The sequence below is a fragment of the Dendropsophus ebraccatus genome, unplaced genomic scaffold (assembly GCF_027789765.1).
Source record: "Dendropsophus ebraccatus isolate aDenEbr1 unplaced genomic scaffold, aDenEbr1.pat pat_scaffold_662_ctg1, whole genome shotgun sequence".
In the NCBI taxonomy this organism is placed as follows: domain Eukaryota; kingdom Metazoa; phylum Chordata; class Amphibia; order Anura; family Hylidae; genus Dendropsophus; species Dendropsophus ebraccatus.
The window spans coordinates 54,903-72,685 of record NW_027210261.1 but is presented as its reverse complement, the minus strand read 5'-3'; the positions used below and the strand labels follow the sequence as shown (position 1 = coordinate 72,685).

General features: G+C 52.3%; 1 protein-coding gene across 10 annotated transcripts in view; it reads right to left on the bottom strand.

Moving 5' to 3' along the window:
* Nucleotides 1-14,863: 14,863 nt before the first annotated feature.
* Nucleotides 14,864-17,783, bottom strand: part of LOC138778623 (tropomyosin beta chain-like) — a 48,345-nt gene continuing 45,425 nt past the window's right edge. For 6 of the 10 annotated variants that reach the window (XM_069956462.1, XM_069956465.1, XM_069956463.1 and 3 more), the window contains one exon: nt 14,864-15,276. In XM_069956462.1, coding sequence (XP_069812563.1) covers nt 15,194-15,276 — 83 coding nt within the window. In that variant the 3' untranslated portion in view covers nt 14,864-15,193. Of the gene's footprint in view, nt 15,277-16,921; nt 17,431-17,783 lie in introns of those variants that run through there. The other 4 variants (XM_069956464.1, XM_069956466.1, XM_069956471.1 and 1 more) reach the window with 1 other exon arrangement.

Sequence of the window (17,783 nt, the reverse complement as noted above, 5' to 3'; positions counted from 1 at the left end):
GTTGGATGGTGACACCAGTAGAGATGATCCCCGGTGATGTTGGGTGTCGTCAGTAGAGCTGATCCCTGGTGATGTTGGATGGTGACACCAGTAGAGATGATCCCCGGTGATGTTGGGTGTCGTCAGTAGAGCTGATCCCTGGTGATGTTGGACGGTGACACCAGTAGAGCTGATCCCCGGTGATGTTGGATGGTGACACCAGTACAGCTGATCCCCGGTGATGTTGGGTGTCGTCAGTAGAGATGATCCCTGGTGATGTTGGATGGTGACACCAGTACAGCTGATCCCCGGTGATGTTGGGTGTCGTCAGTAGAGATGATCCCTGGTGATGTTGGATGGTGACACCAGTACAGCTGATCCCCGGTGATGTTGGGTGTCGTCAGTAGAGCTGATCCCTGGTGATGTTGGACGGTGACACCAGTAGAGCTGATCCCCGGTGATGTTGGATGGTGACACCAGTACAGCTGATCCCCGGTGATGTTGGGTGTCGTCAGTAGAGATGATCCCTGGTGATGTTGGATGGTGACACCAGTACAGCTGATCCCCGGTGATGTTGGGTGTCGTCAGTAGAGATGATCCCCGGTGATGTTGGATGGTGACACCAGTAGAACTGATCCCCGGTGAGGATGGTGACACCAGTAGAGCTGATCCCCGGTGAGGGTGGTAGAGGGCAGGTACCATGTATGGGGGGGGGGGGGATGAGATTGTATATACTCCATGTAAGAGCTGAGGTGTCAGACAATAAATGTATTTGTATGATTCCCGGGTGCGGCCTGATCCTTTCTCCTCCTCTGTGCCGTCCACTATTACTCATATATAGCATTATCCCTCAGTGGGCCCGGGTCCATGGCTGCTGCGGGGGATGCCCCTATATGGACACATTAAAGGATTCTTCCCTGTCTGGAGGCCATAAATGGAGATGCTGCAAACTCAGGAATCCCGCTCCTTCCCCCAGATCTGAGATTCCACACATGGCGGAGGGGCCGGCACCATGACTCAATAGACAAACAGAGTGAGAGGGGAGGGCGGGGGGCTCCAACATCTGGAGAATACTATACTATACCACCGCCATCCCCTCCTCATACCTGACATCAGTATATATATATAATCACACTATACCACCGCCATCCCCTCCTCATACCTGACATCAGTATATATATGTATATAATCACACTATACCACCGCCATCCCCTCCTCATACCTGACATCAGTATATATATGTATATAATCACACTATACCACCGCCATCCCCTCCTCATACCTGACATCTGTATATATATATTGTGGCATGGTGGGGCTTTGAGAGGCAGTTCTATGCCTCTGGAGTGGGAATTGGAGTTCAGGTGGAGCTCCGGGTCCAGATACTCCACTCCAGCCCTAGAGCTAATGAGGCTCTGAAACCACCTGGTGGATCTATTAGAGACCCCAGAGCTTCCCAGGTGATGGCTCCTCCCAGGTGAGGGGGGGCTCCTCCCAGGTGATGGCTCCCAGGTGAAGACTCCCAGTGTGGGAGAACAGGCAGCACTAGGCCTGTGGGAGCTGCAGACAAGAAGTCTGGGTGAGACCAGTGTACCTGGTCAAATAGAGCAGTAGGCTCAGTCAGCTAGGGAAGCTGTAATGTGTTAGTCAGTGGCTAGACAGCCCAGGTTTTATTTTATTGGCAGTGTTGCCTATGTCTTGTGTTTTTTGAACGGATAAATAAAGCTGACTGAGGTCAGTATAAAGCATACAGCACTGACTGGACTGCAATTTGTGATGTGCCAACCGTCTCAGGCCCAGGAGATGGCGATCCCAGCGAGTGAGTAACCCCCAGATTGTCACATATGGTGGAGGATTGCTGTGGGCAAGAAAATGGCACATGAAGTTTGTGGCTGGATTTAAAGGGCCAGAAGCCTTATAAGAGGCTGTGTCTCTGGGGAGCAAGAGAGACATACAGAGACTGTGTTTCTGCTGGTTTTAAAGGGCCGGAAGCCTTATGAGAGATTGTGTCCCTGTGGAGAGAGACCTACAGAGACTGTGTTGCTGTGGAGAGAGACCTACAGAGACTGTCTTGTCTGGATAAGGCCAGTATTGCTTATGTTTGAAGCTGGTGTTTCTGCTGCATAAAGAATATAGTTGCCATGGGTCTAGCAGAGGACTATGTCAGACGCATATGGGACATACAGCGCCGTGAAGACATGGCCAAACAGATGGGTGATAACCTTGCGCAGTTTGAAGCAGAGCGGGAGGCTGTTGAGGCCCAACTGCAAAGGACATTGGATAAGCAAGCGTCTGTACAAAGTGCATGTACTGCTACACCCCGCACTGCACTGCAGGGGGCTGCTAACCAGAAAGCACAGGGGTCCAAGCCCAGTGGTTGCTGTACCAAGGTCCCAGGTGCATCCTGGTCTGATTCCCCAGATAAAAAGCGTGAGGGTGCCGTCCCTAAAGCCAACCAGCCAGAGCCAGGCTTGAGATGTATGAGAATGGACTGTTGTGTAATTGGATGTGCTTTTGCCCAAAGCCCAAGTGTTAAAAAGTCACTTTTGCAGAGGCGCCATGATGTTGTTGCTAGGAGCAACCAACCACACCAGCAAGTGGCCGTCACTGAGCAGAGGGAGCCATGTTGGAGGTGCATGGGAGCGGGTGTCTGTGCATCTCATTGTCCTCTGGTCAGGAGATGATGGGAGCGGGGGTCTGTGCATCTTATTGTCCTCTGGTCAGGAGATGATGGGAGCGGGGGTCTGTGCATCTTATTGTCCTCTGGTCAGGAGATGATGGGAGCGGGGGTCTGTGCATCTTATTGTCCTCTGGTCAGGAGATGATGGGAGCGGGGGTCTGTGCATCTTATTGTCCTCTGGTCAGGGGATCAGAGAAATTTAAACCAAAAACCTGTGAATTGCTGGTGGGTGGAATCCCACTGCTGGTTGACCTGGATTGTCGCCAGGAGGTGTCCAGGGTCCACCCCGATATTATACTGTTTGTGAAAAGTCGACCAGAGCCGTATGGTAAGACTATTCTAATTGACTTTAAAACCTGTTATGGGACAGTAAATCATGTGCTGGAGGTCTGTGCGGAGCTTCAGGTGGAGTTCATACTTGGCAGAGACTTTCCTTATTTCTGGCAGTTGTGGGAGGGAGAATCCCCTGTAAAGTGTACTGTACCACTGCCTAAGGGGGAGGAGCCAGGAGAACCATATACAAAAGTCCCAGAGTTACCAGTGGGTGGAGCCTCACTATCTTACTGTGTGAACTGTGACCAAAATAAGTCCAAATGTTCAGCAATGCTACCAAGTGAGGAGAAGAATCCTGTGGCTGACAAGACCATCCTGATGTCTGATGAGATTATTGCACAGTCTGAACATGGACTTGAAAAGTCAGATGAAATTAATGATAATGTATTGCCTGCAATGTGTATTGAAAATGTCACCCAGCAGTTATGTGATAGCAGTAATGTCACCCCGCAGTTATGTGATAGCAGTAATGTCACCCCGCAGTTATGTGATAGCAGTAAGGTCACCCCGCAGTTATGTGATAGTAGTAATGTCCCCGCAGTTATGTGATAGTAGTAATGTCCCCGCAGTTATGTGATAGCAGTAAGGTCACCCCGCAGTTATGTGATAGTAGTAATGTCCCCGCAGTTATGTGATAGTAGTAATGTCCCCGCAGTTATGTGATAGTAGTAATGTCCCCGCAGTTATGTGATAGCAGTAATGTCACCCCGCAGTTATGTGATAGCAGTAATGTCACCCCGCAGTTATGTGATAGCAGTAAGGTAATGTCAGATTTGCTGCCTAACATACATTTAACCCATAATTATGTCCCACAACCTAAGCAGGTAAATGATGGGTGTACTACAGCGTTAGTTCCAATGAATGCAGAGTGTGAACTAACCTCTAAAGCAGAAAAAGCAGCAGAGGGGATTCGCTCTAGTGTGCCCCTAAAGGTCATGATGTGTAATGACGAGAAGATTGCATGTGATGAATGTGCTGTGCTGCCCCTAGAGGTCATGGTGTATAATGACCAGATGATTGCATGTGATGAATGTGCTGTGCTGCCCCTAGAGGTCATGGTGTATAATGACCAGAGGATTGCATGTGATGAAGGTGCAGTGCTGCCCCTAGAGGTCATGGTGTGTAAGGACCAGAGTGTTGCATGGGATGCATGTGCTGTGGTTGAAAGCAATACAGAGAGTTTGGTGGCCTTTACTGAGTCAAGTGAGGCCAATGTGGTTGCTAGTGGCAACCAAATATCTGCTGAAGATAACAAGGAGGGTGAGCAGACTCACAAGCCCATGGGTTCATATTATGCCAAGAGAGTGACCTACAAAGTCAAACAGCATGTGAGAAGTGACTGTGGCAGTAGGCGGTATGTATGCTGGGTTTGTGGGGCGCGTTTTTCCCAAAGTGATGCAGTGAGAATGCATGGGGTGAGGAAACATAGTGAAAATGTGTTGTGTATTCTCACACCTAAACTATGTTCCTACAACAGCTGTGCTGTGCCCAAAAGATATCTCCGAAATAAAAGGAGGGGAAAAAGTGACCAGTGTGAATATGGTTGTAGACAGAAATGTTGCATGAAGATAGCCAGGTGTGCTTGGCCTGGTAGGAAGCCGTATGCACGTGGTTTGTCTGAGAGCGCCCCCTGTGTCTATGACAGTAAGCCTGGTGTGGGTGACTGTGTTACAATGCAGAGCCAGATAGACCTGAGTGGTGCATCCAGTAGGGTTAGTGGTGCTCACACAGTAGCATCCAGTAGGGTTAGTGGTGCTCACACAGTAGTAGCATCCAGTGATGTTAGTGGTGGTCACACAGTAGTAGCATCCAGTGATGTTAGTGGTGGTCACACAGTAGTAGCATCCAGTGAGGTTAGTGAGGGTCACACAGTAGCAGCATCCAGTAGGGTTAGTGGTGCTCACACAGTAGTAGCATCCAGTAGGGTTAGTGGTGGTCACACAGTAGCAGCATCCAGTGAGGTTAGTGGTGGTCACACAGTAGCATCCAGTGAGGTTAGTGGTGGTCACACAGTAGCAGCATCCAGTGAGGTTAGTGGTGGTCACACAGTAGCATCCAGTGATGTTAGTGAGGGTCACACAGTAGTAGCATCCAGTGATGTTAGTGGTGGTCACACAGTAGTAGTATCCAGTGATGTTAGTGAGGGTCACACAGTAGCAGCATCCAGTGATGTTAGTGGTGGTCACACAGTAGTAGCATCCAGTGATGTTAGTGGTGGTCACACAGTAGTAGCATCCAGTGATGTTAGTGAGGGTCACACAGTAGTAGCATCCAGTGATGTTAGTGAGGGTCACACAGTAGCAGCATCCAGTGATGTTAGTGGTGGTCACACAGTAGTAGAACAGCCACCGCTTATTGTTATAGAATCTCTTCTTTGTCAGGTCCCAGAAGCTGTTCCTGTGACTAATGTGAACATGCCTCAAGTAGCAGGTGATGAGATGGTGGCCAGAGAAGGTCAGGCTGAAGAGCTTGTGTTGGCTCACACATTACCTCTTACAGGGAGTCTTGAAGTTACTGAGGCTGATGTGAATAATGAAGAGGTAACTTTGGAGGAATCATGTCCTCAGTACACAGATGTGCATGAAGGAGCTGGTATGAAGACTTTCACTTTGGAGACTGAAAGTGGCTGCAGTCTGTATGTTGCCCTGTCTGGAGTGAGAGGTAGTGAGAACTGTCAGTCAATGTCTGAGCTGAGTGTCACTCATACAGTCCCCTACAATGTAGCTGGAAGTGAGAGGTTTCATGTTGCCGAGGGGAACAGCCTGGATGTTACCAATAAGGAAAACCAAATTGTGAATGAGAATAAGGACTGTGTGCCTGCTGAGAATAAGGACTGTGTGCATGATGAGACTGGTTCTCAGTACAGCCGTCCAATATATGTCTTCCCTAATGGACGTCTGCATGAAAGAAATGAACGGCAAAGTGAGAAAGTGGACCATGGTGTTCCTGTGTTAAGGAAAATGTGGGGGAAACACAAATCTCATAAAAAGTGTGGGTTGTGTCCCCAGGAAAAGAAGATAAGGCATGAATGGTGTCACATCTTACCCCAATGTAGGACCTTTGACCCAGGAGGGGGTGTTAATAAAGTGACAAGTCCTATGGCCTTTGTCAGGGGGGGAGGATATGTGGCATGGTGGGGCTGTAAGAGGCAGTTCTATGCCTCTGGAGTGGGAATTGGAGTTCAGGTGGAGCTCCGGGTCCAGATACTCCACTCCAGTCCAAGAGCTAATGAGGCTCTGAAACCACCTGGTGGATCTATTAGAGACCCCAGAGCTTCCCAGGTGATGGCTCCTCCCAGGTGAGGGGGGGCTCCTCCCAGGTGATGGCTCCCAGGTGAAGACTCCCAGTGTGGGAGAACAGGCAGCACTAGGCCTGTGGGAGCTGCAGACAAGAAGTCTGGGTGAGACCAGTGTACCTGGTCAAATAGAGCAGTAGGCTCAGTCAGCTAGGGAAGCTGTAATGTGTTAGTCAGTGGCTAGACAGCCCAGGTTTTATTTTATTGGCAGTGTTGCCTATGTCTTGTGTTTTTTTTGAACGGATAAATAAAGCTGACTGAGGTCAGTATAAAGCATACAGCACTGACTGGACTGCAATTTGTCATGTGCCAACCGTCTCAGGCCCAGGAGATGGCGATCCCAGCGAGTGAGTAACCCCCAGATTGTCACAATATATATAATCACACTATACCACCGCCATCCCCTCCTCATACCTGACATCCGTATATATATATATAATCACACTATACCACCGCCATCCCCTCCTCATACCTGACATCAGTATATATATGTATATAATCACACTATACCACCGCCATCCCCTCCTCATACCTGACATCAGTATATATATGTATATAATCACACTATACCACCGCCATCCCCTCCTCATACCTGACATCAGTATATATATGTATAATCACATTATACCACCGCCATCCCCTCCTCATACCTGACGTCAGTATATATATGTATATAATCACACTATACCACCGCCACATAGTTATTTCCCCCATGTATGTGTAAGGAAGCATATAGTATAGAAATAAGTCGGCATAACTGTCCGTGGGGAGGGCTATGGCGGATATTGCTGGTAATCTTTGACTTCTCGGCCTCCTATTAGGACACCAGGGACATGAGAGGCCGGGGGTGACAGCTCTCCACCATACTGGGCCGGCACTGGTCAGATGAGACATCGGGGACATGAGAGGCCGGGGGTGACAGCTCTCCACCATACTGGGCCGGCACTGGTCAGATGAGACATCGGGGACATGAGAGGCCGGGGGTGACAGCTCTCCACCATACTGGGCCGGCACTGGTCAGATGAGACATCGGGGACATGAGAGGCCGGGGGTGACAGCTCTCCACCATACTGGGCCGGCACTGGTCAGATGAGACATCGGGGACATGAGAGGCCGGGGGTGACAGCTCTCCACCATACTGGGCCGGCACTGGTCAGATGAGACATCGGGGACATGAGAGGCCGGGGGTGACAGCTCTCCACCATACTGGGCCAGGACTGGTCAGATGAGACATCGGGGACATGAGAGGCCGGGGGTGACAGCTCTCCACCATACTGGGCCGGCACTGGTCAGATGAGACATCGGGGACATGAGAGGCCGGGGGTGACAGCTCTCCACCATACTGGGCCGGCACTGGTCAGATGAGACATCGGGGACATGAGAGGCCGGTGGGGTGACAGCTCTCCACCATACTGGGCCGGCACTGGTCAGATGAGACATCAGGGACATGGGGGGGGGGGGGGGGGGGGGTGACAGCTCTCCACCATACTGGGCCGGCACTTGTCAGATGAGACATCGGGGACATGGGGGGGGGGGGAGTGACAGCTCTCCACCATACTGGGCCGGCACTGGTCAGATGAGACATCGGGGACATGAGAGGCCGGGGGTGACAGCTCTCCACCATACTGGGCCAGGACTGGTCAGATGAGACATCGGGGACATGAGAGGCCGGGGGTGACAGCTCTCCACCATACTGGGCCGGCACTGGTCAGATGAGACATCGGGGACATGAGAGGCCGGGGGTGACAGCTCTCCACCATACTGGGCCGGCACTGGTCAGATGAGACATCGGGGACATGAGAGGCCGGGGGTGACAGCTCTCCACCATACTGGGCCAGGACTGGTCAGATGAGACATCGGGGACATGAGAGGCCGGGGGTGACAGCTCTCCACCATACTGGGCCGGCACTGGTCAGATGAGACATCGGGGACATGAGAGGCCGGGGGTGACAGCTCTCCACCATACTGGGCCGGCACTGGTCAGATGAGACATCGGGGACATGAGAGGCCGGGGGTGACAGCTCTCCACCATACTGGGCCGGCACTGGTCAGATGAGACATCGGGGACATGAGAGGCCGGGGGTGACAGCTCTCCACCATACTGGGCCGGCACTGGTCAGATGAGACATCGGGGACATGAGAGGCCGGGGGTGACAGCTCTCCACCATACTGGGCCAGGACTGGTCAGATGAGACATCGGGGACATGAGAGGCCGGGGGTGACAGCTCTCCACCATACTGGGCCGGCACTGGTCAGATGAGACATCGGGGACATGAGAGGCCGGGGGTGACAGCTCTCCACCATACTGGGCCGGCACTGGTCAGATGAGACATCGGGGACATGAGAGGCCGGGGGTGACAGCTCTCCACCATACTGGGCCGGCACTGGTCAGATGAGACATCGGGGACATGAGAGGCCGGGGGTGACAGCTCTTCACCATACTGGGCCGGCACTGGTCAGATGAGACATCGGGGACATGAGAGGTCGGGGTGACAGCTCTCCACCATACTGGGCCGGCACTGGTCAGATGAGGCATCAGGGACATGAGAGGCCGGGGGTGACAGCTCTCCACCATACTGGGCCGGCACTGGTCAGATGAGGCATCAGGGACATGAGAGGCCGGGGGGTGACAGCTCTCCACCATACTGGGCCGGCACTGGTCAGATGAGACATCGGGGACATGAGAGGCCGGGGGTGACAGCTCTCCACCATACTGGCCCGGAACTGGTCAGATGAGGCATCAGGGACATGAGAGGCCGGGGGTGACAGCTCTCCACCATACTGGGCCGGCACTGGTCAGATGAGACATCGGGGACATGAGAGGCCGGGGGGTGACAGCTCTCCACCATACTGGGCCGGCACTGGTCAGATGAGACATCAGGGACATGGGGGGGGGGGGTGACAGCTCTCCACCATACTGGGCCAGCACTTGTCAGATGAGACATCGGGGACATGGGGGGGGGGGGGAGTGACAGCTCTCCACCATACTGGGCCGGCACTGGTCAGATGAGACATCGGGGACATGAGAGGCCGGGGGTGACAGCTCTCCACCATACTGGGCCAGGACTGGTCAGATGAGACATCGGGGACATGAGAGGCCGGGGGTGACAGCTCTCCACCATACTGGGCCAGGACTGGTCAGATGAGACATCGGGGACATGAGAGGCCGGGGGTGACAGCTCTCCACCATACTGGGCCGGCACTGGTCAGATGAGACATCGGGGACATGAGAGGTCGGGGTGACAGCTCTCCACCATACTGGGTCGTCACTGGTCAGATGAGACATCGGGGACATGAGAGGTCGGGGGTGACAGCTCTCCACTATACTGGGCCGGCACTGGTCAGATGAGACATCGGGGACATGAGAGGTCGGGGGTGACAGCTCTCCACTATACTGGGCCGGCACTGGTCAGATGAGACATGGGGGACATGAGAGGTCGGGGGTGACAGCTCTCCACCATACTGGGCCGGCACTGGTCAGATGAGACATCAGGGACATGAGAGGCCGGGGGTGACAGCTCTCCACCATACTGGGCCGGCACTGGTCAGATGAGACATCGGGGACACTAGAGGTCGGGGGTGACAGCTCTCCACTATACTGGGCCGACACTTGTCAGATGAGACATCGGGGACATGGGGGGGGGGTGACAGCTCTCCACCATACTGGCCCGGCACTGATCAGATGAGACATCGGGAACATGGGGGGGGGGGGGTGACAGCTCTCCACCATACTGGGCCGGCACTGGTCAGATGAGACATCGGGGACATGGGGGGGGGGGGGGGGGGTGACAGCTCTCCACCATACTGGGCCGGCACTGGTCAGATGAGACATCAGGGACATGAGAGGCCGGGGGTGAGAGCTCTTCTCCATACTGGGCCTGCACTGGTCAGATGAGACATGGGGGACATGAGAGGCCGGGGGTGAGAGCTCTTCTCCATACTGGGCCGGCACTGGTCAGATGAGACATCAGGGACATGAGAGGCCGGTGGGGTGACAGCTCTCCACCATACTGGGCCGGCACTGGTCAGATGGAACATGGGGGGACATGAGAGGCCGGGGGTGATGGCTCTCCACCACACTCGGCCGGCACTGGTCAGATGAGACATCGGGAATATGAGAGGCCAGGGGTGACAGCTCTCCACCATACTGGTCAGATGAGACACCAGGGACATGAGAGGCTGGGGGGGGGGGGTGACAGCTCTCCACCATACTGGGCCAGGACTGGTCAGATGAGACATCGGGGACATGAGAGGCCGGGGGTGACAGCTCTCCATCATACTGGGCCGGCACTTGTCAGATGAAACATCGGGGACATGAGAGGCCGGTGAGGTGACAGCTCTCCACCATACTGGGCCGGCACTGGTCAGATGAAACATCGGGGACATGAGAGGCCGGTGAGGTGACAGCTTTCCACCATACTGGGCCGGCACTGGTCAGATGAGACATCGGGGACATGAGAGGCTGGGGGGGGGGGGGGGGGTGACAGCTCTCCACCATACTGGGCCAGGACTGGTCAGATGAGACATCGGGGACATGAGAGGCCGGTGAGGTGACAGCTCTCCACCATACTGGGCCGGCACTGGTCAGATGAGACATCGGGGACATGAGAGGTCGGGGGGGACAGCTCTCCACCATACTGGGCCAGGACTGGTCAGATAAGACATCGGGACATGAGAGGCCGGTGAGGTGACAGCTCTCCACCATACTGGGCCGGCACTGGTCAGATGAGACATCGGGGACATGAGAGGCCGGTGAGGTGACAGCTCTCCACCATGTTGGGCCGGCACTGGTCAGATGAGACATCGGGGACATGAGAGGCCGGGGGTGACAGCTCTCCACCATACTGGGCCGGCACTTGTCAGATGAGACATCGGGGACATGAGAGGCCGGGGTGACATATAGGACTGGTACACTATATCTACGCTCAGTTGGACGGTGTCTCTGTAAAATCAGAAGGATGCTGCAATCCTGCAGACTCCTCCCGTCCAGTAAGAGACCTCACCCCGTGACCGTCCCTTCTTCCCACCCCGCGACCGTCCCTTCTTCCCACCCCGTGACCGTCCCTTCTTCACGCCCCGTGACCGTCCCTTCTTCCCACCCCGCGACCGTCCCTTCTTCACGCCCCGCGACCGTCCCTTCTTCACGCCCCGTGACCGGCCCTTCTTCACGCCCCGTGACCGTCCCTTCTTCCCACCCCACGACCGTGCCTTCTTCACGCCCTGTGACCGTCCCTTCTTCACGGCCCGTGACCGTCCCTTCTTCCCACCCCACGACCGTGCCTTCTTCACGCCCCGTGTAGTTCTGTCTGTGATAGAGAATTGCACCACTTTGTGACCTGTGAACCCCCCATCCCCCATCTATAAACCTCGGCACAGAAGGAGGATCAGCTATAACAAGGGGTTTTGGCCGTACTGGATGTTGTTCAGCGCGAAGTTCAGGCACCTGTCCCACCCTTTTTACGCTAGATACAGGGATGGCCTTCCACAAGGTGAGCTGGGCCTGGACGGGCTCCGGAGTCCTAGTGACACAATCTTCACCTCCTAATATGGGGCTACCCCTGGGCCTGGATGGTATATACGCCTCCAACATCTCCTCCTCTGGACATCAAGCAGTCTGTTGCTCAGAGATACAATTCTGGTATGGAAAACCTTCCAATATATCTCCCACTATGGAATTACCCCAGCTTCATAGCAGGATCCACTAACAGACTGGAGAAAGAATGGCATTAAAGGAGTACTCCGGTGGTGGGGGGCATTTTTTTCCTGACACCGGGGAGGAGGTGGCTGAGGGAAACGACGTCCACTCACCTCCCTGGATCCAGCGGTGGGTCCCGCATCGCGGCGCTCCGGTCTCCGGCCGCTTCCTGGTGTCTGACGCGGGCCCGAGATGATACGTCAGTGACAGAGGCGGGATCTGAGCGGACTTGAAACAGATCCCGCCTCCGTCACTGCCTGGCTGAGCGGACCTGAGACGTCACGTCTCGCGGGAACCAGAGGAAGGAGTGCCGCAATGCGGGGCCCGCCACTGGAACCGGATAGGTGAGTGGACGTCGTTTTCCTCAGCCACCTACTCCCCAGTGTCAGGAAAGAAATGCCCCCAGCCGGACTACCCCTTTAAGCTCCTTGGAGATCTTCTCCACCTCTGTCAGCATATGGGACCAGGACGACAAAGGACAGGAGCGGCCCTGACACTGGCAGCTGACAACTGGTCAACGGTCCCTAATCCTATATAGTGTGAACATGTAACAAAGACGAGACAAACACAACACAATAAATCCAAGTCTGTAACAAGAGGTTGGCGCAGCACCAAATGTCATCCAATAGAGAAGCCAAAAAGTCAGGATACCAAGTGCACAGTGCAGGGAACGCTCGGTCAAGACACACGAGTGAACTAGGCACTATCGCAGGCTGGACACAAGTGGAAGATACTTATGGGACCAGAAGTCCCAGCTCAGATCAAGACAGTCAGCCGGTTACAACAACTCACACCTAATGCTGATGGGCCGGGGTTGGTGAGGCCACGGCTACATCAGAAGGAAGCGCTGCCGCTCCCCTAGCAACCAGCCGGACGTGCGGCCCACTCCCTAACAACTTCCAGGAGAATAGGTGGCTTTCTCCAGAGGAGACGAAGATCCCCCAGTCACTTCTTACCACGTAGTGCAAGCTTCTTGTCCTGCTCGGTGACAATCGTTAATACATTTGATCCTTTGCTGCTACCACCACCGGGCAGATCAATATCTCACATTTACACCGATTTTGTGCTCCGCACCTTTCAGCTTACTCTTTTGAAGCCAAGAGGTAGAGTAAATGGTTAAAGGACCCCATCTCCCCACAACACCTACTTTAAGGCTATAGCGACTTTAGAAAATTTGAGAAAAACAAAATGTGTAGAGTGTGGCAATGAAAAGGTATACATGCCGCCATATATGCATTACCTCCTAAAGGCAAGGAAGGATCAGATACTAATAGCGGAAGGTTGGAGCCAAGTGCTCAGAACTCGGGGCAGATCTCTGGCATTGGATGTGGGGCTGCCCATCTATCCGGGGGCAACAGGACTCCTTATGGACCATACAAGGATTATGTCACATCAAACCCATGAAACAACCCAATATGGTGGCCTTCCTCCAGTTTCCCATTCCACTCTGGCACTGGCCTACTAGAAGCATGTTGATCTCCTTACCCTCCGACCACCCAACAGCTCAAAGAGCATTTTAGACCATTCTTTTTCCTTGATGGGCCGGAGATTTTAGGGAACAAGGAGAAATCTCCAAGAATTTTTTGGCCAATGGAAAGGTTTTATTTCATCTTATTTGACCCGCTCAGAAATTCAATATGCACTGAAACCGTTCCCGTGGACCGAGTGGTATCTTACCAAAGACCTTCACGGAACACTGGGGGCCTTGATCATTTGAATTGTAGGCCTAAGATTGGACGAGCAGCTCGGGAAGTAGCTGCTGGTCAGGAACGGCTGGGTATGTCCTACAGATCTGTGCATAGTCTGATACTCTCATAGCCAGTCTTTTTGGTTTTCTGTTTTGGTTGATGATGTACATTATGGGACCTATATATATATATATATATATATATATATATATATATATATATATATATATATATATATATATATATATATACCATTGTGATTTACACCTTATAGGGTCTGATACTCCCAGAAGACCTCGTTCTTTATTGCATTTTTGTCCCTCATTGAAGCGATTAGCAGATGTAACTATCATCTATACTACTTCTTGATACTTTTAAGACATTATATTCTTTTTACCTCTATTTCTGGGGGTACATTGTGGACCTTGGTTATGTGTCAAAATAAAGCAATAAAAAAAAGTTTTAAAAAACCTCCCCCCAGAAATCTTTGCTCCCAATAACTTTTTGGGATTTCACCACCATCATGTCTCTTTTAGTGTTCATTATTCTTGTTAATATGTCTGAGCTGATCACAATGATGCAACAAAGGGTGGAGGAGGAAGAGAAGGAGAAGCTAAGACTTATAAAAAAAGAGCATAGAGCTAGGAGGAAGAGGGGAAGCTAGGACCTAGGAGGAAGAGGGGAAGCTAGGACCTAGGAGGAAGAGGAGGAGCTAGGACTTAGAAAAAAGAGCATAGAGCTAGGACTTAGGAGGAAGAGAAGCTAGGACTTAGGAGGAAGAGCATGGAGCTAGGACTTAGGAGGAAGAGAAGCTAGGACTTAGGAGGAAGAGCATGGAGCTAGGACTTAGGAAGAGCTAGGATTTAGGAAGAATAGCATGGAACTAGGATTTAGGAGGAAGAGCATGGAGCTAGGACTTAGGAGGAAGAGCATGGAGCTAGGACTTAGGAGGAAGAGAAGCTAGGACTTAGGAGGAAGAGCATGGAGCTAGGACTTAGGAAGAGCTAGGATTTAGGAAGAATAGCATGGAACTAGGATTTAGGAGGAAGAGCATAGGGCTAGGACTTAGGAGGAAGAGGAGGAGCTAGGCCCCAATCTTGTAATAAAGCTTAATGTGCAACTGACCATACCCATACCGAGGAGGCGGCACATTGCACTACAATGTAAGGAAAGAAGAGTCAGTGGCCAGTCCATGTGTGAATCCTCGGGACATGTGACGAGTTCATGCACCAAGCTTTATTCGGGTACACGGATCATACACCACCATTAGGTCACAACTAGGTCATATAAGTCACTGTGGTTAAATAGCCAAGACTTTCCAAGACGACATCCTGTATTAGGGCCCAAGAGAGCATGAAGCATCCGGAGTGAGGCCTGAAGAGTCCACGCTTGGGCTTCTCTGGGGAATCTTGAGGTGGGGGGAGGGTGACAGTGTGAGACAAATGACGTCCACGGGGGCAACTGTGCAAGTGACAAAAGAACAAAGGCTGCAGCTGTGAGGGGAACATCAGCCGGAGTGGAGGTTACATGTTGTTCAGCTCCACCAACGTCTGGTCCAGTGTCTGCTGAATTGTCAGCTTCTCTTCCTTCGCTTCTTGCAAGGTTTCTGGAGGAACAAGCAAGATAACAGTGACCAACTACACCCCAGGTGACAACCTCAGATGGCACCTCCATCCCTGCTTCTGATCACTGCAGGTGTATCAGCTCTCATTCTATGGTTGTGTCTCCTACCCCCACCCCCACACACACGACACATCATCTGTACTTACTGACCGTACTGGCACAGATACAGGCTCCTGGCCATCGTGAGCAATCAAAGAGTTTCCAGCAGAGAAGAAGATGATCAGCCACAGAGAGAGAAGAAGGAGCCCAGAGCTTGAGGAGGGCAGAAAAAGCAATAGGTGACTGGAGGATGGTGTAGACTGGGACCTAGAAGGAGTGTATCAGAATGTGAGATACTGACCCTGGTGAAGTCAACCCAGGACTGGACGTAGCACATGTAGTCAGTTATTGTCAGGGATTTTCTGGTCTGGACCCAGGTTCTGAAAATAGCAACCATCATAGAGAGAACTGCACTCTACCTGGACGTGTTGGGTTCTTCATCATAAGACAACTGTGGCCAAACTATTACCTTAAGGATATGTTCACACTACGTGGCCGTAATTTTAGGGCCAAATGGCGGCTGCAAATAATGTTCATGAACATTATTTGTGGCAGTCACTACCAATAGAGGGCCGTCATTTGGTCCTAAAATAACGGTCATCATTTTCCCGTAGTGGGAACATAGCCTAATACTGACTTATAAATCTTAGCCTCCTTTGCGAGGTTATCTGGCTACACCCAGGTAGATGTCCTCCTCTGCGAGATTATCCGGCTCCCCCCAGCTGGACGTCCTCCTCTGCAAGGTTCTCCAGCTCCTCCCAGGTAGATATCCTCATCTGCAAGGCTATTCAGGTCCACACAGGTAGACGTCCTTCTCTGCAAGGTTATCCGGCTCCACCCAGGTAGACGTCCTCCTCTGTGAGGTTATCCAGCTCCACCCAGGTAGATATCCTCATCTGCAAGACTATCCAGCTCCACACAGGTAGATGTCCTCATCTGCAAGGCTATCCAGCACCACCCAAGTAGACGTCCGGCTCCCCCCAGCTAAACGTCCTCCTCTAAGAGGTTACCCGGCTCCCCCCAGCTAGACGTCCTCCTCTGCAAGGTTATCCGGATCCCCCAGTTAGATGTCCTCCTCTGCAAGGTTATACAGCTCCACCTAGCCTTGCAGATAAAGACGTCTACCTAGGTGGAGCTGGATAACCTCGCAGAGGAGGACGTCTAGCTGGGGGGAGCCGGATAACCTCGCTGAGGAAGACATCTATCATAGTGGAGCCAAATAACCTTGCAGATGAAGACGTCTACCTGGGTGGAGCTAGATAGCCTTGCAGATGAAGACGTCTACCTATCTAGCTCCACCCAGGTAGACGTCTTCATCTGCAAGGTTATTTGGCTCCACTATGATAGACGTCCTCCTCAGCGAGGTTATCACCACCAGAGCCATTACAGCTACTAGCAATGGCCACCATCACAGGTCCCATAGGGCTTGATCTCCTACATCTCAGGGTTAGTGTCAGTCCTCACGATACTCCTAGAATTGTATTCAGATGAGCTATGGGGAGGTGAGATTACTATTAGTGAGGGCTTTGTATATGAATGAACCAATTGACTTGAAGGAAACATGGAGACAAGAAAAGACGAGAGCAAAGGAAAGGCGTAAAGAAGCACTTTATTCACCAATGATGGAACCACGCCAATGAACAGGCGCAACATAAGCTTCCATGGCAGATCTAGGACATGTCCAGGTAGGTGTCACTCGTCTCTCGGCCCCCACTCACAAAATATAGCACAAAACACAATAAAAAGAAAAGAAAGCACAAGAGCCCAGTATAGATTTATGTACAGGACAGAAGAGGCAGCGGAGGACAAGCCCTCCATGTCTAACATTCAGGAGCACAGAGAAGAAAGAGGAAGAACAAGAAAGCATGGAGGTGATCCAGGGCAATGGGAGTCTGTGTAGAGGACCAGCCTGGAGGAAGCACTCAAGAGAAGAAGGGCACAGGAGAGACAGGCCGCAGGACAGCAGTGACAGGACAGCAGTGACAGGACCGCAGGGTGGGCAGAGGAATCATGGCTCACAGGGAGGTAATGTCATTGAGGGCGTTATCCAGCTCCTCACTGATGGCCTTATACTTCATCTTCTGAGCATAGACCTCATCTACAGAGCAGCAGGAGAACAGAAGGCACAAAGCAGAGGACAGAAAGTCAGTATAGAATAGGCAGAAATACACTAAGAGAGGAGGGGAGAGGAGGCAGCCACAAGCAAGAATTATCCAGTGAGGGCAACACAAAAAGAACAACCAAGACAGAACCCAGTGTGGACAACCCAGAGGACAGGCCAGCAGGTACAACCCAGAGAGGGCAAAGTGGCATGTAGAAAACCAGTAAGGAGGACCCAGCCACTACGACTCCTGTAAGGAAAACCCTACAGGGCAACCCAGAGAGGACAACCAGGCATGAACAAAACCAGAGAGGACAACCAGGCCTGGACAAACCCAACGAGGACATAGA